Raw genomic sequence first — 19,546 nt, 5'->3', positions numbered from 1 at the left:
GGGTCTATTAAAGATAGCTCTGGAGGTTAGGAGGTGTGTTATGTGTTCAACTTGAAAATGTGGGGAAGCTTCACTTGGGCCTCTTGCAAGATGGAGGATCTTGCAGTGGTCCAACTTATTTTTCTGATTCTGAGGGAAAAAGGAAAAGTCACTTTCAAGATGCCTTTCTAGAACTGTTTTTTATTCCATTTATATAAGCCTTCTCTTTCCAGTATGAATCAAAATAGTAGGGTGCTAATGGAGAGTAATAAAATGAATTTTCTTCTTTATTGCAAGATTTACTTACTTTGGGGGCAGTAACTTCAGATGTAATGCACAATAAACTATGACTGTCTTCAAGAGGTTGCAGACTCTCTTTACCCCAGCTTTAGCAGCACAGAATCAGTGTATCATTGTAGAGAGTGCTTGAGGTGCATTGGACTCGTGATTATGGTGCATTAATCTCTTACAGCCAGTTAAAAGCAGCACTTGAAAGACCAGAGTTTCTTCATAAATGGAGTACTTGTAGCTTTAAGGTCTTGGTTTCCTCTCCCAAAATTACCTGCATCATGGACCAAAAATAACTCTGTACTCCATGTCTTTGAATTAATAATACATTTCTGAATTTATGTGAAAATGTCCCTTGGATCTGTTTTTTTTTTCTTTTCTATATATTTTTATTTAGTATATCCAAAAAGGAGGTCATCATCTTGGCTTTAAAGATAGCTTTTCATATAGCACAGTCTATATGGGATAAGTCAGCAGACAGGGAGCAGGAGGTCTGCCCCATGCCACTCTCCCTCATGATGGGGAGATGTGATACGGAGGAGCAACAGGTGGTCAGGGGAACTAAAGCCTTCCCTGCTTGTCTTGCCATGTCTTGGCCACATCCAGAATAGATTACTAATACATCCACTGTTCAGATTTCTGTCCTGTGGTTGGGTTATTTACTTGATAGACCTCCTGCATCCAGTAACATCTTCTTCCTGAGAAGAGGTGAGTTCTCATTGCAGATAGGATAATGAATATGTGGAGTTAATGGTGTTGTATATTGTGGAGGATGTTAGAGATTAGAAAGGACTTCTGGTAATCATCTTGTCCAACACTCCTGCCAAAGCAGATTCACCTAGAGCAGGTTGCTCAGGATGGTGTTCTGATGGTTTTTTAATGTGTCCAGAGAGACTCCACCACCTCTCTGTTCAACTTGTCACAGTTCTGTGTTACTCCTAGAGCAGAGAAGTTCTTACTTATGTTTTGATTGAATCTCCTGTGTTCCAGTTTGTGACCACTGCCCCTTTTTCTGTCTCTGCACATGACTGAAAAGGGTCTGGTGATTACAGTCTCTAATGTTTACAAAAAATTGCTTTTTTCCCAGGCTTTTTTTGCTGGTAGCTGTTTTAGCTTATTATGAACTTCTATGTCTCTGGCCCTGTGCCATGTAGAAATACTGTGAAGTTCAGCTGAAACACAGAGATCCTCTCCTGCCCCAGGCTTTTTCTGTTCTCCTCCCATTTTTTTTTTTTTCTGAACTATAAACAAAGTGCTGGGGACATTGCTTTTCATTAAACCCTGCAGTGGGGGTGGCAGTGGGTTTCTTATTAGGGGAGAAAATTGTGGCTGCAGGAAGGACCTCCAGACCTTCAACTGGTGCTGCTGGCCTTTTGATGTCCTGGTGCCCACAGCTCAAGCAAAAGCTTGGTGGTTTTCAACAAGCTGTTTTGCTGTACTTGAAGTAGAATAAAAGGTGTTGACTTTGGGAGACTGTGGTAAATAGCACAGTTTTATTCTTGTAGCTGTGACAGAACACCTATTTCAGTGGTGGAAGGTATGGTGGAAGTAATGCTTACCTTAATTGCATATGGTTCTACTGATAAAATACCTGTTTGTAGTTTTTCAAATTGGAAAAAAAAAAAATAAAGTGGGCAAACCAAAATTCACAAACATAATCAAACGAGCAAAGTATGAGTATATTATGGCAATATTAGTTTCTCATTGGCTTTAAAACCCAATCAGTTTTTCTGAAAGCACACATTGTAATGAAAAGGATGTCTTTTGTAATTTTGTGGGGCTTTTTTCATTGTGGTTTTTTTTTCCACCTACTAATTGGAATATGAACTTGTTTTTATAAGTAATGTATAAAATATTCCACATAGCTACTAATGTTGCTGTTTTGTTAACATTTTATTTATTTAAACAGAGAAACCTCACTGAATATTTTGTTGCTGTGGATGTGAACAACATGCTGCAACTTTATGCCAGTATGTTGCATGAGAGACGAATCATTATTACCTCTAGCAAACTAAGCACTGTAAGTACTTCACACATCTCCTTTTAAGTAGAATATATTGAACATTTCACAAAATGACCTGCAGACCTTTGTGGTTTTAGATATGTTCCATGTGTACTTGTAAGACAATATCTACATACTTTTCTGATATATGGTTTTAGTCTGGCTCTTGAAGTACAAAAGTCTGATTTATATAAGACCTACTCAGATACATTAAGTCAGGTTAATTATTTTTCTTATCAGGAGATGAGAGTTCTTTAACTCTCCGGAGTTCATTTCTGTGCCTTCTAACCTAAAAAGAATTCTTAAGGGCTATTATAAGATCTTTATTATTCACTTGTGGCTTATTCCATTGCAGCTACTTGAAAGAAATCAAGGGCCCATAATAATAGCTGCTATCCTAACCTGGTAATAGGTAGATTCATCTTTCTTAGAGTGGTTTGGGAGTGTATACTGTAATAGCTCTGATTTGGAGCAGCTCTTCAGACTGATAATAATGTACAACTCAAAATAGCTTTTTTTTTTATTAAGGGTTTTAGCTCACATTAATTTTTTTGTTAAATTTTTTCCCCACCTCCCTCAGTCCCTTGTGTCTGGTAAGTATGCTTAATAAAAGAATTTTGTGTTTAATTTTGAAAGTATACCTAGATATTTAGATGTTATTTTGTTTCACTCTTCACAGAAACTTACCAGTTTTAAAAATACCCTATATTTTGAAAGTATTCCCAAAATTAATTTTGCATAAGTACTAGACCTTCACTTTATGACCAGTTTTTGCCACAGAATATACCTACTATGGAGAATCTTTATCTTGTTAAACACAGTTATTAAAAATACTTTTATTTCGTACTGCACAAAACAGTTTGTTTAGTATGATTTCTGTGGTTGAAAATCACCTCTGTATTCCTCAGTACTGCTAATTATACTACCAAATAAATAAACAATTATTTTCAGCACATAGGTACAAGGTTGTATATAGTATTAAAGTTCAATGTTTTCAGAGACTTGCAGATCTACTACAAATACATGTAAGGAGTGAGAATTTTTTTACTATAAATATTGGATAAACCCCCATTAAATTCTTTTGAGTCAAAAGTAAATCAAAGGTAGAAAAGATTCAGATTCACCATAAAAGGCTGACAGGTTTTACAGTTCTAGGTGGTAGCAGTAATTATATTAACTGCCTTATTATTTTTTTAAAACATCACAGGGTTGGATCCCTGAATCTGGAGTCACTGTTGCAGTTAGGGGAATGCACGAAGACAGCACTTTTCCACTTTGCAGAATACAGAGCTGAGAAAGTCCATGGTGGTTGGAGAGTAAAGAAAACGTGATATATTAGAGGCCACATGAACAACTGAAAACCAGAAAAAAATAAGTAGTGAAGCTGGTTTAGAAGTTCACATGATGTAGCAGTCAAATTGCTCTCGTGAAAAAAAAAAAAATTAAAAAAAATAAAAGAAGAAAAAATGCACCATAAAAAAGGCTCGGCTCCAATGATGCCCCAGTCAAATATCTTTTACTGGTCCAGTAGAGAGGAAAGGGGGGTTGTGATGGCAGCTCTGTGTCTGTGGAAGATTCATTCTGCAGATGGGCACCTGTCTGTCAGCTTAACAGGTTTGAGAATCTTGCTCTTAGCCTAAATTTGGATCCATTTAAGACTTGTTTTTGTTACACTGAACATCTCAGCTGATACCAGTTGCAATGATATGACAAGAGAAGAGGTGGTATCAGAGTCACACTGTGCTGATCTATGCCACCTTATTGCTGTGTTCAGATTCCAAGCTTTCTAGAAGAACTGCAGCTGTATGCTGGTTGTGGGAAACTTTAACTTTGTATGAAAGTCAGCTGCTTATTTCAAATTTTCCAATGAAGTAATGGTCATCTTGATGATGTCCTCACTCAAGTATAATTTCTCTCACTCTCCTAGACAAGAATAAGTATCAATAGCAGATGTTTGTAGTGGTGGTTGGACTTTCTGAAGCATGTCCCCAAACTGTGAATGTCAAGAGTAGATTTTAGATCAAGTCCAAAAAGAGACAGCACATCTGTGACACATCAGTATCACTTTCATCTGGTTATTTTTTCAGTTCACCATCATTACTTAAGTCATACCTATATGAAATTACTGCCATATCAAGTCAGATCAATTTTCATTATAGGACTGGGTTAATTTTCACTTGCACTTGTGAGTTCTGATAAAAGAGAAAAATAGAGCTGGCTTATCTGGAACTTCCATGAGAACTGTTACCTGCTCATCTCTTTCATAAGCAGAACAGGACTGATGTGAGGCTTACTTCTTTATAGAGCACTATAGTTTAAAAAGTATATTAAACACTTCACAGTGTCTCCTGTAACAAATTAATTAAATTGCCAAGAATAATTAAATGTGGGGGTTTTTTGGATAAGATATTAATTCTTTACAATGTTGGATTGCAAGTAAGCAAATGGAATGCAATGGGACATCAGCATTTGTTAACTTTGTGCTCTTACAAAACAAAGCAGACCAGCACTTATGTCTAAACACTCCTAAATTACATTTTGGTACTTGAAAAGAGTATTAGTTCAAAAAACAAGTACAACTTTCTGTTAAGGGAGTTGTGCCTTATCTTTGGGGTTAACTGAATATCAAGTTTTTATGTCAGTTCATGAAGTCTGGGTTGTGATGTCACCTTTGAGTTATCGGCTCTGTTTCGGTTCACTATCTTAGGGCAGTGACTGATAACAAAAGGCATTATTCAAGGCTTTGCTCACTTTCTCCTCACCCTTCTTGTAGGGGGCCAGAAATGGAAACCTACACTTATTTATGTGCAGGAATTCTTTGTTAAGCATTACTGCCCTATAAATTTAATGCTTTCATTATATGTAAAGGATTGTTCCTGTTATGGAAAAAAGGAAAAAAAGTGTTGCAATATTTAAAAAGAAGGTTTATAATGGAGGAAAATGAAACAGAAAAGAAGGTTACTTGTTTAAAGCTGCTGAGTAGAGGTGTTTAATTAAAAAAAATAAAAAGAAGATAAGTACCATTTTATCCTAAGGGTGTATTTCAATTGACAGTTTATAATTTATTTCAGCCAAGCAGGCTTTGTTTTATGTGAATCTTAGGATTTTAAGTTGTTTTGTGTTCTTTACATCTTTAAGTTGATTTTCTGTGTTTTTACCTCCTTTGGTGGAGATCTTTATCTACTTGCCCTACCAATTACTACCAGGATATCAGTGGAACCATCCTGCCAATCCTTTCTGTCATGGCTTCTTGGTCATTATTTGCATCAACTGTTGATTCTTTTATTAGCTTGACTTTCCAAGCATTTTAATAATATGATTATCACCAATCTCACAGCTTGCTTCAGGCTTAGTGTTAAGAATGAGATAGATTCAGCTAGCCTGAAGATTATGCTCAGTGAGACCTATTTGTAGCGATAATTACAATTTCTGGCTTTTGAACATAAAACTAGGAAAGAGAAACAAATTGTATAGTTTTGGACTAAATGAAAGGGTGAATAAAACAAAGGAATTGATCTTTTCACAGAGGTGGCTGCTGTGAAAGGAAGATCTTTCCTAAATCTCATGCTGTATGTTATTGCCCAGCACCGTTTTCTCACATGTCATTGCATCTGCATGTATTCTTATTAGTTGCATGAAGCTGTACAAGTTTCAGTACAAATAATTTTTAATTCAGTCTTTCTATAAATTATTAAAGTGCTGGGGATGGTTTTTCCAGGAAGGCTGCACTACAGCATTGATTTTATGCATGCTGGAGGCAGGCCCTAGATGTTTCGGCCCCAAGTGCACCTGCTGTGGTAGTCTACCAGAACATCATACCACACTCTCATGTATTCAAAGCAAAGGAATAAATCATGATTTTACAACAGTGCATCAGTTGACTTATTGCTGTTTTGTGACCAGAGGTAGGAAGGATTGCTGTTTAAAGCCATGTCATCGGTTCTCAAGTCACTCAAGCGTGAAAGCTTGTCATATGCTTCTGTAATTGTACCTCACCACTCTTTCCCTAACTAGTCAGCTGGGGCTGTGTGTTTTGTCTCCAACACCCGGCTGGCCAGTGTCTGACAGGAGCTTTCTCATCATCCTGTCAGCAATATGCTAACTAGCATGTGTCTGATGTGGCCTACACTGGCAGGTGGAAAGGATGCTACACTTGAAAGCAAATGTCTAAATAGTATCTCCATTTCGACCAATATTTGTTGCAGGTAATACAATTGTAGTATGTCCAGAGTGTGGTGGTTACAATGTTCTGCTTTGCACAAGGTTTATTTGTTGATTCCTACAAAAACAAAAATATATGTCAATAAAAGACACTATTTTTTGTTGGTGAAGGAATGAATATGAATTTACACACAATAGATTTGTGGGCTCATTTTTAGTCTTTCTATGCAAAGAGAGCTTTCTGCATTTGCTCTCAGTGGCCCTAATGAGCTGGACTGAGTGGTGGCTTTGTGGTCCTTGTCTTGTTTGTCTGCTTCAGTCATGGTCATGGCATCCATGATCACTGAGGCACTGGGAAGATGCAGAGGCTTCTTGGAGAGTGTAAACACATTGTGTTTGTAAACTGCTTTGCTCTTCCTGGATCCAAACCTGAATCCAAGATTCTTGAGTTAATTGCAAAATCCATATGTCCTAAGGTAGTAATATTGTCAACTGAATCAGGAAACAACCATGGTGGTTGCCTATTTCTCTCACTTCACTTGAATCTATCTGTGTTTATGTATTAGAGATTCATGGATATGGGTAAAAAAAAACCTGTAACCTGTCAAGCAGTGCTTTGCAGCTAGGCCAGGTTGCTGAGATGTGGCTTTGGAGGACAGTGCATGTGGAGCCTAGGAAGACAGAAAGCTCCTCATTTGTATTTCTGTGCTTCTGAGTTCAAAGCTGGCTGCTTATTGAGATATTTATTTCTGGTGCAAACTTAAGATCCAGGACAGTGGAACAGTTGGCTCTGTGGAGGCTTTCCATGTTGGAGAAAATGGTGCCACTGGAAGCTGTCATACAGCTTCGTGGTGTTCTCATGTTGCCTTATGCTGTGGTGATGTTCCCAGTTCTGATTAAACCAACCATACCATGTAATTTATTTTAATTGTGTGCTGGGATGCAGTCATGATTTTATCTAAAAACGCATTTATGTTGTGTATAGCAGATCTGTTGTAAATAATACTGTTCCAATAATCCAGAAAATTATAGGTTTAAAATTTCATTCACATTTCAGATTCCTTTGACATAGTACATAGGGAATTTAAAAGTGCAAAAGCTAAATTTAAATCAATGGGAAAAAATAAATTTAAATTTAAATTAGAAATGGATGGGAATTTATCATTAATTCGCAAAGCGGAGACACACTAAGCTCTCAGAAGCATAGTTAGAATTCATTTTGGAATATTAGGTAAATTAGGACATTTGGTCTGGCAGTAGATGGGTGGTGTTTAATAACAAGGTTGTTTGATAGTTCAGGTGAAAGCAGCCGAAGATGAACTGGTCAGAGATGCCTGTTGTGGGTGCAGTTGAGGTCCCATTGGGCACACCCATAGGGAGTGTACTTCCAGCAATGAACCTGTAGGATGTCATTATGTAGTTAGGACAGCCAGACCTGTAAAGCTCTCCCAGTCTTGAAATTTAGAATAGTTTTCCCATTGCTGCAGCATATTAGGAGAAAGACTTGTGGAAGAATTTGTGAATGAAGGTGAAATATGTGGTCACAAAATTATTAAAATTATTTTTCTTTAGTGAAAGGGGGAAAAACAAAAAGTTAGAGATTACTATTACTATTTACTATTACTATTACATTATTTATCTAAACCACAAATAAAATGTATCAGAAGGTTTTATTAAAAATAAACACATCACCCAAACAAAAACCAACTGAACAAAAAACCCCACTTTTAAAGAAAACTCTGTAGACAGAGAAATCTGCTCATTCATTTCAAAATTCTTTTTTTTCCTCCTTATGAGAATTTTCAGAAAAAAAGAACTAATCCAAGATTAAGATAATCTGGAGCAAAAGATTATTTCTTTTTCCAATTCATATAATCTTTAGTGATTCAGTAAAAACTGATGGAACAAAACTGTAGAGGCAGTGGAGGCCCAGGTGAGGGTGTCTGTAATCTAAGAGATGTCTGAAACTACCAAGTCCTTTATGGTTGGGCTGGATGAGAGTTTAGAGTGGAAGAGTTCATATTCCTAAAAAAACCCTCAAGGCTGATGTCAGTGATTGTCTGTAGTATAAGATGTGAGGATGAGTTACTGGTGTGCAAGTGTGATACTGGCTCTCTGTTCTGGTGTGCCATTATGGCAAGTTTTTTGCTTTTTCATGCTACTGCTGCTTTATTATTCTTTTTTTTTCTGATATTCACCAATGATGAGATGAATCATAACACTGAGAAACAAAGTTATTGAATGGGTGATATAAAAAAGCATAATATAACAACCAAGGTGTTGTGATCAATGGTTCAGTGTCCAGATGGAGATGTGTGACAGGCAGGGTTCCTCAGGGGTCAGTGCTCAGACCAGTGCTGTTTAACAACTTTGTTAGCAACATGGAGTGGGAAACTGAGTGCACCCTCAGCAAGTTTGCTGATGACACCAAACTGTCTGGTGAAGTCAGTGTGCTGGAGGGAAGTGATGCCATCCAGAGGGACCTTGACAGGCTGGAGAAGTGAGCTCATGTGAACTGCATGGAGTTCAACAAGACCAAGTAAAAAGTTCTGCATCTGGGATTGAGACAGTCCCATGAATGAACACAAGCTGCGAGGAGAAAAGATTGCAAACAGCGGGGGGGAGGGTGGACCATAAGCTTAACATGAGCTGTCAATGAGCACTCACAGCCCAGAAAGCAACTGTGTCCTGAGCTGCATCAGAAGAGGCACAGACAGGTGGTCAAGGGAGGGGATTCTCCTCCTCCGCTCTGCTCTTGCAAGACCCCACTTGGAGCGCTGTGTCCAGTTCCCCAGCATAAGAAGGACATAGAGCTCCTTGGGCATCTCCAGAGGAGAGACACAAAAATGATCAGAGGGCTGGAGCACCTCCCCCTGAAGCCAGGCTGAGGGAGTTGGGGTTGTTCAGCCTGGAGGAGAGGAGGCTCTGAGGTGACCTCATAGCCACTTTCCAATACCTGAAGGGGGACTACAAAAAAGCTGGGGTAGGGCTTTTTGCATGGTTGTGTAGAGGGAGGACAAGGGGCAGTGGTTTAAAACTTGAAAAGGAGAGATTTAGGTTAGGCAGTAGGAAAAAATTCTTTCCTTTGGGGGTGGTGAGACACTGGAACAGGTTGCCCAGGGATGTTGTGGCAGCCTCCTCCCTGGAAGTGTTCAAGGGCAGGTTGGATGGGACCTTGAGCAACCTGATCTAGTGGGAGGTGTCCCTGCCCATACAGGGACATTGGAACAAAGTGATCTTTAAGGTCCCTTCCAACCCAAGCTATTTGATGAGTCCATGATAGGATAAACAAATACTGGAAGAGACCTATTAATCTAATGTGTAACATTTTAGGGACAGAAGCTGACAACTCACTTCTAGAAGTTTAATTTTCAACCTATATAAAACACTAAAAGCCTTTGTTTTATGAAAAAACTGATTAACTGAATCAGGCTGTGTGTTTTTTTCTACACTACCCACATCTCCCTCCTTATATTATATAGGTATCTCTGTTCACCTATAAAGGTGTGTATAGGTCCTTAGTATAGGCACAGTATGTCAGTAGTGTTGATCGTTGAGTGCTCACCTGTCTACTACCACTTCAATTTTCTTTTCTGCTCAGCTTCCATTATTGGAAAACATGTCACTCCTGGAGCCATAGGCAAGGAACAAACCGTGTCTGCAGTCTTTTCTTTTCACTTCCAAACTAACACACAAGAATGATGCCATAATGCTGCTTTGTGAATCAAGAATCGCAAGAAAAGAATGAAATTGATGGTATATGAAGTGCTGTCAAATCCATGAATAACAGCATTCTCTTCCCTTTCCTTCCCCCCGAGATAAAGATAAAAGGAAGTGAATAATACTAAAAACAACAACTCAAAACCCAGAAGGCAATAAGGGTGGGGTTGGGGTTTTTTTTGGGTGCATTTTTCCTTTTTTTTTTTTTCCCACCACTTATTTTTCAAAATGGAAAAAGTTAGAATTTTCATCTGCAGACTAAAAATATATTTCCCTTCCTCTCTCTCATGAGGCTCAGGGTCTCATCTTGCTATCAGGGGCAAGATGCATTAGGGCTAATTTGATGTGGTCTCATTTTTCTTTAAAGATTATGAGGATGGCAGATGGGAAACGATTAGCCAGGAGTTAAAGTATTTTATAGGTGACTTTGGATATCATAGCTTGGACTGTATATTGTGTTCTCCTTTGTTGCTAAATTTATTTTCATCCATGAATTCTGAATTCCCACCCTGCCAGCAGAATGGATTCAGTTTATGATTTAGTCTGGATCTTTATTCCTTAAAGCTGGGAAGGGATTTGTGTCAAAGCAACAACTCCCTTTCCACTTACTCCCCAACGGTCTTCCCCCAGCCATTCAAGTAATGGATGGGAATGTCAGTTTTAGCAGCCATTAAGTCTGTCTGTCTGTCAGGTTTGGGGCCTGATTCATTCCCAGTCAAACAGCATTTAGATATGGATGCTTCTTTAGCAGACCTTAGGAGCTGTAATAACATAGAGAGGAGGTTTCCTTTCACCTGTACCAGTGTTCGTTTTTACAGGAAGCCTACAGCAGTTTCTCAGTAATTCTGATGAACTGGGAGTACTGGTGTAACAGCAGGTAAGAGCTGGTCCAGGTTGATGGTAGCTATTGGAACTGTGGTCAAGGGGTGACCCTTTCCCTACAGTTTATTGCTATAGGTATTAATAAGTAGCTCAGCTAACTAAACAGAGTCTTTGGCATCTTTCAACATATGTGTGGTCAAGGCAGTGGGAGGGAAGCTGTTCTTTAGCCCAATGGGACTGTGAGGGAGGAGAGAGAGAGCACAGCAGTACCCATTTCTGGACATGGTGTTGACAGAGATTGACAGTGTTTGAGAGTTTTTCAGGAAATAGTTGTATCACAGCAGTACTTTAGTTACTTACAGTAGGTTTTTAAAAGGTTGTGAGGAATCACAGGTTAATTTTATTTTAGCATTTTGTCCAACTTCTTTGGTTGTTTTTGGCTTTGTGACAAGATTCTGCTAATCAGTTTCTGTGTTTCTAGTTTATGCATTGTGGTCTGTGCAAATCTTGTCACCTATGTTCTGCCTCTCCTTTTACCTTTGGATATAGAAAAGGCTTTGAAGAAAATAATTTATATAGATAGAAAGTAACTGCCAGATAGGGTTTTTTTGCAGGATACAGAAAAATTATTTTCATGTTACTCATGGAAATTATGTGAATAATAGGTATCAAATAAGCATAATATGTTATTGCAGAAAATCTTTCATCTTAAGTAGTGTGGCCCTGGACATGTCATATTGTTTTAGCAAAGTCTGCATTTAGTAAAAGAAAAAGGGGGCATTGTCTTTGAAATCTGGAGTAGAAAGGTTCATTGATGGAAGTGAGAATTAAGGTAGCAGGCACACACATCAGAATTACTGCATCCACGTGAGGGATAGAGGGGAACTGCAGCTTCTTCTTCTTCTTCCCAGGAGGAGGTAAACTTGCTTTGATCAAGTCTTGAACTGCAGCTTTTCCTGACTCTTCCCATTCAGTAGGGCATAGATTTTGAACAACAATCTTCCCAAGTGGCTGCTTTTTGCCATAAGGTGGAAAGTAACTCATCATTCTCTAGAAACTCTGCATTATTTCAGCCTTTCAGGGATTTTGGATCAAGTTCCTGGAACCCAGTAATGTATTTTGTTAACAAACTTTGTAACGTGGTCTCCCCCTATTTGGAGAGACTGTATTATCACCAGACACATAGTTCCAGCTTTTTTTTTTTTTTTTTTTTTTTTTTTTTTTTTTCTGGAGACAGATAAAATTTTTTTAGCACAATCACTACAAAACTCTGGAGAATAGATCACATACTTTCCTTGCAGTGTGATGAAAGCTTACACTGCTGACTGCAGTGTATTACCAGAAGAGATCAGAAACAGACTGAAGCTACAGTTGTACTCAGTAATGATTGTAAATTCATTACTGACTGATGGAATGGGAAAGGAAACTTCATTTCCAATGCAAATGCTAGTGTTTTAAAATGAAATTTGTCTGTAATATTACATTATTTAGTTTTAAATCTCTAACTTAAAATTTTTGTCTGTAATTTTAAAGGGTTGAACATTGAAATCTTGTTTTTTTAATTCGTTGAAGCCAAGTGACTCATTTTTTTAATATAACTTAAACACACATTATTTATACCATTTAAAAAAACATAATTATGTTTATTTTAAAAATAAACGTTGTTTAAACTAGAAGACATTCACTGAAATGGAGAGAAGCAGTCTAAAACACTCAAAATTGTTGGAAGCAGAAGTATTAGAAGTTCTGTTTGATGTTGATGCAAGGTCTTGAACACACAAAATCTTCTTTAAAAACCCATTTTATTATGGATACAAACACAACTAGTATAGATCTTCTCCATTGTAGTGGGCTATAGGAGTATGTCTCAACATCAGTTGTTGCCTCAAAACACACAGAAACCCTACAGATTTGCAGGATTAGGTTCTGTAGCACTCTTCTATAAAAAGATTTTTTAGTCAACTACAGGTGAGCAGCTGTGTATAGCAAATTTTATCTGACAGATGTTTTCACCTTTTCTATGCTAGGATGTCTGTCAGGGATATCACAGCTCATGTAATCTCCAGTTGTTGCTGGCAAAATAGGTAGCGTTGTGCACATCCTTTAAGATCACTGGAGAATAATCACTACCTGTCTGGGAAAAGAGATTTTTCTGATCTGTGACATTTCTTTTCCTATGTTTTAATTTAAAAAGGTGAATCTCGTTAATTCCTTTTTTAATAGATAGCAATCAACACACAGGCTCTATATGAATGCCTTTTTCCCTAGTGTGAGGCATTGTTTTCAGTAAAAGATCTCACCACTTGGTCAAGCAACAGCTGCTCCTTCCTGCAGTGATGAGTTTGTGCTGCTCTCTCTGCTGTGCTGTCCCCTCCAGCACTCAGCATGGGTGCTGTGTCCTGAATCCCTGTGCACCCCTGAATCCCAGTGTCACCTCTATAGACCTCTGGGTTCTGATGTAAGCAGCCAATGGTCCCTGGATGCTTTTCAGCTCTCCTGAGTGCACTGCCTGGTTATTTAAGCCATTCAGCATTATTCCAAGGTTTGCTGTAGTTCCCCATTCCATTTAGAAGAGTGACTGTGTTAGTTAGAGGTTTTATAAATGGACAAATGCAGTCACTGCTGAAACAGTAAAAAAGGCAAAGAGAATTTGCCAGAAAGTGTGCAAATTTTAATTTGAAATTCCTAATTATCTTATCAGTATTTGCTTAAAGGCAGAGTTGGCACAGTATTGAAATGTCACACAGTTTGAAGAGCAGTAGAATCCCATAGCTGATTGTATTACAGGCTGTATACAACAGGAAACTATAAAACAGATTCATGCCACACTGAAATGTTTGGAAACCTACTGCAGCAGCAAAGATGGAAATGTTTAAATAAGATGTTTCATTAAGATGTTATTAAATAGAAAAGCACGGAACAGTACAATAAAACTTTAATGTGTAAGTAATTAGATTTTTACCTTTTCTCCTAGAAATGCTAAAATCCAGTTGAATTTTTTTTTTAATTAAAAATTTTACATAGATGCTATTCTGAGTGCTGCACCAAAATATTGATTGTAAAGCAAGAGAGTTGATAAAACTTAAAATGTTCTTAAGGAATTATCCACTTCCTCCGCTAAAGGGTGAATTAAAATATAATACAGACATATGGGTAAGATAGGAAAATATTTCTTCATGCAAATAGTATAGTCATCTGAATCCATAATTTAAGAGTGCCTATTAAGAGGAGGAGGAGGTATGTCTCTGCATAGGAGGATATCCTGGATGAATATATGCTCAGTCTGTGATTGAAATACATGAAATGCTAATTTTTATGTAGGTGGTTTCAGTTTGAAATTTATATACTATGCACAATAGTATGCAGACATACTAATTGGTGATTCTATATCAATTTTGAGTAAAAGAGTGAAAAACATGACACTGAGCTTGATTGCTATCAGCAGGATTAGTTAAAGAGAGAGATATAATATGGAAATAAAACTCATAAATCCCACTGTGTAGAGAAATTCACTGATTCGTAGCAGTAACGCAGTAGCCATTATTAGAAGTAAAAAATGGGAGTAATTGTGGAGGTTTGCTGTAAGAAAGGAGACTGTTAAGAAACGAGATGTTAATCTGAAACAAAGAGTTTAAATACAGAATTATGATATACTTGGCTTTCTGCAGTGTAGCTGTCAGGCTCGAGCAGTTTGCTGGTCAATAGTGACATTCTGTGTGTCAATGCACAGAGTCTCCTGATACCTTAACCTGCAGTTCACACATTACTGAAGCTCCAACTGTCGAACATTCAGGTCCCTTGGTACTGCTGCAGCTTCCAGACTCTCCTGACTGGCTCATGTTTCATTCTTTGGCAATTTGCCCTAATGATATCCCTCAGGAGCTTTCAGGCCCTCTTCTTTTCCATATTTAATCATGTTATATTAATCTGAGCGCTGACTTAACTGTGCTGCACAAATTGTAATTGTCCGTGATTTCTGCTACAATGGTCTTTAATTACTTTGTTTTGTTTTTATTATAAAAATATATGTAAAGAAGTTCAGTGTAAATTTTATTTACAAGTCTAAATGTCCAAGACAGCCAGGGTGTGAAAACTTTTACTGCTGATCTGTTCCACAAAGAGGTTTTTTCCTTCAAAATCCATACTGTCTAAGCGCTTGCTTATGGAGAGGATATAAATTCTATTTTAGCTCTTTGGTTTGTTACTGTAAAAGTACACATCTAATAAACAGTGCTATTATCAAGCCTCAGGTAGTACTTTTGTTGTGATATAAAACATTAGGACAGTTTGTTCCATAATCTGGGTATCTTTTACTCTGGGCATTCCTTTTTTTCAATTAGTTTTTTCTTCCTTTTTTTTTTCTTTTTTTTTTTTTTTAATGAGGTTTGCAATTTTTTATGTGCCTTATTTTGAGCATGGTCTTGATGTTCTCTCATTCTGTTATTACTCTGTTGCTGCAAAATAAAAGAAATACATTTGAGTAACTCCCTGATAACAAAGTGATATCTGATAGAAGAAATTCTAATTCTGTAGGAATCTGAATTCTTTATTCACTCCAGGTATGAACTCAACTACATAGCTCATAAGTTCCATAGATTATTTTTTTGTGGGTGGTTTTTTTGTGGACGTTTTTTGCTTCTTTGCTTGTTTCTTTTAGAAATACAGGTATGTCCATTTTGAATGATAAGAAGGTTGTACTGTCTCCTTTCTTGGTTAAGCAATCCTTCATTTACTGGTGATGCTAGTGTCAGACTGGCTAGTCCCTGCTTTGGAAGGGACTTCTGGAAAAATCATAATAAAGTTGCTTTGGTGTCTCTTTGGATTTTTTTAAAGGTAGTTTGGAAAACAAGATGGTGACACAACCAGAAATTAATTCTGCTCCTGAGTTGAATGCTATTCTGTGGCTTTGTGCAGGTTCAGTTTGATTCCAATTGTTCCAAATAAAAGAAATGTGGACAAATAAACTCCCCAAGTCTTCCCTGCTCAGCAGAGCTGAGTGAAGCTGTCGTGCACTCAAGTTCTGTATGTTGGTGGCAGCACCTATGTTTGAATATCAAGTAGTTCAAGTTTGATTTTTTGTTTTTTTTTTTTTTAAGCAAGTAGTTGAGCAGGACTAACTTTTAATTGATGTGTTAATGTAACATCTTGTACACGTTGTACTTGTTTATGCAATTCATAGTTCTTCATAGATTTGTTGAAGTAGTTAAAGGTAAATGTGCTTTACTAGTTGGTTTGGAGAGGTTGATTCTTACATGTCTAAAAGTTAACTTAAGATTTTTTTATTTTCCTTTTACTCATATTTTTTGTTGCCAATTCTATGTGTGTGTATTTTATTTTTAGTTAACTGCTTGTGTTCATGCGTCAGCTGCATTGTTATATCCAATGTATTGGCAACACATTTACATCCCAGTGCTTCCTCCACATCTTCTGGACTACTGCTGGTAAGACAGTTAACCTGTTACCCCCTTTTTTGAGATTCTTGCCTGCCTTGTTAATTCTACGTAACTGATGAAAACACTAAAATTCTGTGCCTAAAAATACGGGATCCAGTTTATGAAAGCTCTTAAGCCAGTGCCTAAATGATGACTTAAGCAGAGATATTTCAGCATGCCTTTGAATTGGTACAGCTGAGTTGAGTTACAGTTGTGCTCGTTATCAATGCAGAATTTATATTCATGTTTATAATAACTGTTCCTGTTTATTATTAGAGAATGTATTCAGTAAGTTTGATATGTCTGTGTTACAGACTTCTTTCATTTGGCATTTATTTTAACTTGAGTTAATTATAATGACAGAAGCATTCAGAAAAAGAACCTCATCAGTTTTTCTGAAATAAAAAGTTAGTAGGCATCAGTGTTTCCCATAAGTCTATACAATGGTTTAAGACTTGTATTTTAGACCCAGCCAGGTTCAGAATCTTATCCAACATACTCCTGAAAGAGCTTAAAATCTCCTTTTGGTACCTTCAAAGTTTTAATTATAAGAATACTGGTTCTCCTGATGTGTTTCTGTTCACATGACAGACTTCATAGTTTTAGCAAATTTTTAAGTTGAACAAGAAAGTATCAGCTTTTGAGTAACTCCTGCTCCTCAAGGGATGGTTTCCGGGTTTAAAGATTTCAGGCTAGGAGATCTTTCTTTTATTCACAGAAGTGCCAGAGATACCAAATAAGTTTCCATTAAAGCACCTAAAACAGGATTATCCATCCCCAGAGACTTTCCCTTTAACTAGACCCTCTGAATCTCTGGTGGAAAAAAATGAACTATTTAAAGCCTTTTTAGAGATCAGGAATTATTATTATATATAAAAACAGAGTCCAAGTCAGATGCCTACTAAAATAAGTCAATGTTTCCCTTACAAATGTCTTTCTTCAAAGAAGTTAATTATGCTTGTAGATTGCTGGATTTCATGGTGAGGATTTTTTGTTGTTTTTGTTTGTTTGTTTGTTTTCTGGAACCTTTAAATATTGATGTTCCATTGAACCTTATCCAGTCCATTGAACTTACTGTTTTCAAACAAATGTTTCCTTAAGTCTTCTTGATAGTTTTTTTTCCTCAAATTTATAATATTTGCCCATGGTGTATCTTTTGATGTGATAGTTCTTGTCCTTCATATGTGTATTATTTATTGTTTTTAGAAAGAAATAAAATATTATCCTCCTACTTCTCCCTTTACTTTCAGCTATAACTAAACCTTTCATCTTTAATGATAGTTTTCTTTTGAAGAAACTCTGTCCTAATTGTTTTTCCTCCTAGCCTTGATAAAATGCATCAAGATGGGGGTAGAACTTGGATGTATTTGTTTAGGTTTTGTATTGCTTGATCTTACAGCCAAAAGCTTTGTAATTTCTTCAGCATAATCCGTAAATGCTTTTCTCAGAAGATAGATCAACACCTTTATTTGAGCTGTACCCTGCAGAGTGCATCCTGAATAATAGAAGATTTTTTTTATTTCCCCTCCTAAGCACATATAATGTTTCCAGAAATAATAATGATAGATGCTGTACACAGCTTTCCTGTGATGATGATAATAGTTGAGATTTTAGGTCATTGTGGCATGACCTGAGAATTTTTTTTTACTCTTTAAAAAGAAGCACGGAGTTTCTTAAACTTGTAAAACTCAATTATATTCCTTTTTCTTGTTCACAGGAGTACAATAGAGTAGAGGGGGGAAAAAAGTTTCTCTTTTTTAGACATGTTCAAATGAAAATATGAAGCTCATGAAAGGAAATGCACAACTGATGAATTTACCATAGAAACTATGATTCAGTCCTTTCAACTTAGATTTTTGTTCATTTGTATTTCTCTGTCTGATCATGTCTGGTTTGAATGGTTCTTTTGTGAGACAGGTTGGAGCAGAGTAATACAGCCAAATAAAATATTTAACATAGCATCCTCATGTTTTGGCCAATTAATACTAAAATATTTCCTTTAGAAGTATATAGTGTATCAAGTTAGAAAACCTTATTAATTCATAAGGTCAAAATTTATGCCAGGCCAGTCCTCATGAGCAGTCCAAGAGGGTTATGTCAATTTAAAATTAATAAGATAATTTTCTGAATATTTTTAATATTTTCATTTTGATAGAACAAAGTTCTTTCTGTAACAGTGCCTTTTTTACTTCTAGCTTAATATACATTTTCACACCTAGAACCTCCAGTGTCATTACTTCATGTGGACTTTGTTGTGATGTCTCTCATAAACTCTTTTTCTTAATGTTTTTCTGAAATGTTATTCAAATAAATGAAGTAGCAGCTTAACAATTTGATAATTTCATTAGTTCTAAGGGAGTAAGGCCATTTTTAAACAAGAAGAAGAAGATACAGCAGAGTTACTAAAAAACTGAATTTTCTGAATATTTTTTAAGACTTCACTTCTTTTCTAGAATAGAAAAAAAATCTAGGAGAACTAGGGGGAAAAACCTAGAAAAAAATCCCTCTGTTTCTTTCTTATTTCTTATTTCATTTAAGTAAGCAAAAATATATTTTGCACCCAGCCCAGTAGGTGGCTGGCTTTCAAGAAAGCTTTTACAAAAATTAGGTTTAAGCATTGATATAGTAATTATATGACTAAAATTAATTTTTGTAAAGGAGAAAGCTAATTTTATCAAATTTCTGTGTTACTTCTTGGCAAACTAAGTAATGGATTAAAGAATATACATGACAGTTTTGTCTGTGGATGATAAAGCATCTGTTCTACTGATGCTCTGCTAAGATTATAATGCAATTAGAAAATTCAAGTTACTATTGCAACATATCTTTCATGGGATTTGGTCTCTTCTGAATTAGAGATGTATGCACGCCTGTTTTCGTGAGAATAGGACAAGTATTTTCCAATTAACTTGCACATTTTGCATAACACAGTAATTATTTTAGGCAGTGATGCTGTAGATTAGTAACACTTTTTGTAATAACAAGCATAAGCAAGAGAACCTATATAGCAGCTCCCAGTTGTATCTCAGTAAACACTTTCACATATAGATTGCAAACCTCTGTGTTAAGGCTTCAGAATCCAGTTCTTTGCTGCAAATGATCAAATTGACTTTCCATAGCTGCAGTTTTTATTTCATGCATT

General features: G+C 36.6%; 1 protein-coding gene across 1 annotated transcript in view; it reads left to right on the top strand.

Annotated features, from left to right (window-relative positions):
* Positions 1-19,546, top strand: part of DENND1B (DENN domain containing 1B) — a 149,083-nt gene that overhangs the window by 78,375 nt on the left and 51,162 nt on the right. The window contains exons 10-11 of the mRNA XM_030455220.1: positions 2,177-2,287; positions 16,313-16,413. Of these exons, the coding sequence (XP_030311080.1) occupies positions 2,177-2,287; positions 16,313-16,413 (212 nt within the window). The remainder of the gene's footprint in view (positions 1-2,176; positions 2,288-16,312; positions 16,414-19,546) is intronic.

This window comes from Calypte anna, chromosome 8, assembly GCF_003957555.1.
Source record: "Calypte anna isolate BGI_N300 chromosome 8, bCalAnn1_v1.p, whole genome shotgun sequence".
Taxonomy (NCBI): domain Eukaryota; kingdom Metazoa; phylum Chordata; class Aves; order Apodiformes; family Trochilidae; genus Calypte; species Calypte anna.
This window is presented reverse-complemented; position numbering and strand designations above follow the sequence as displayed.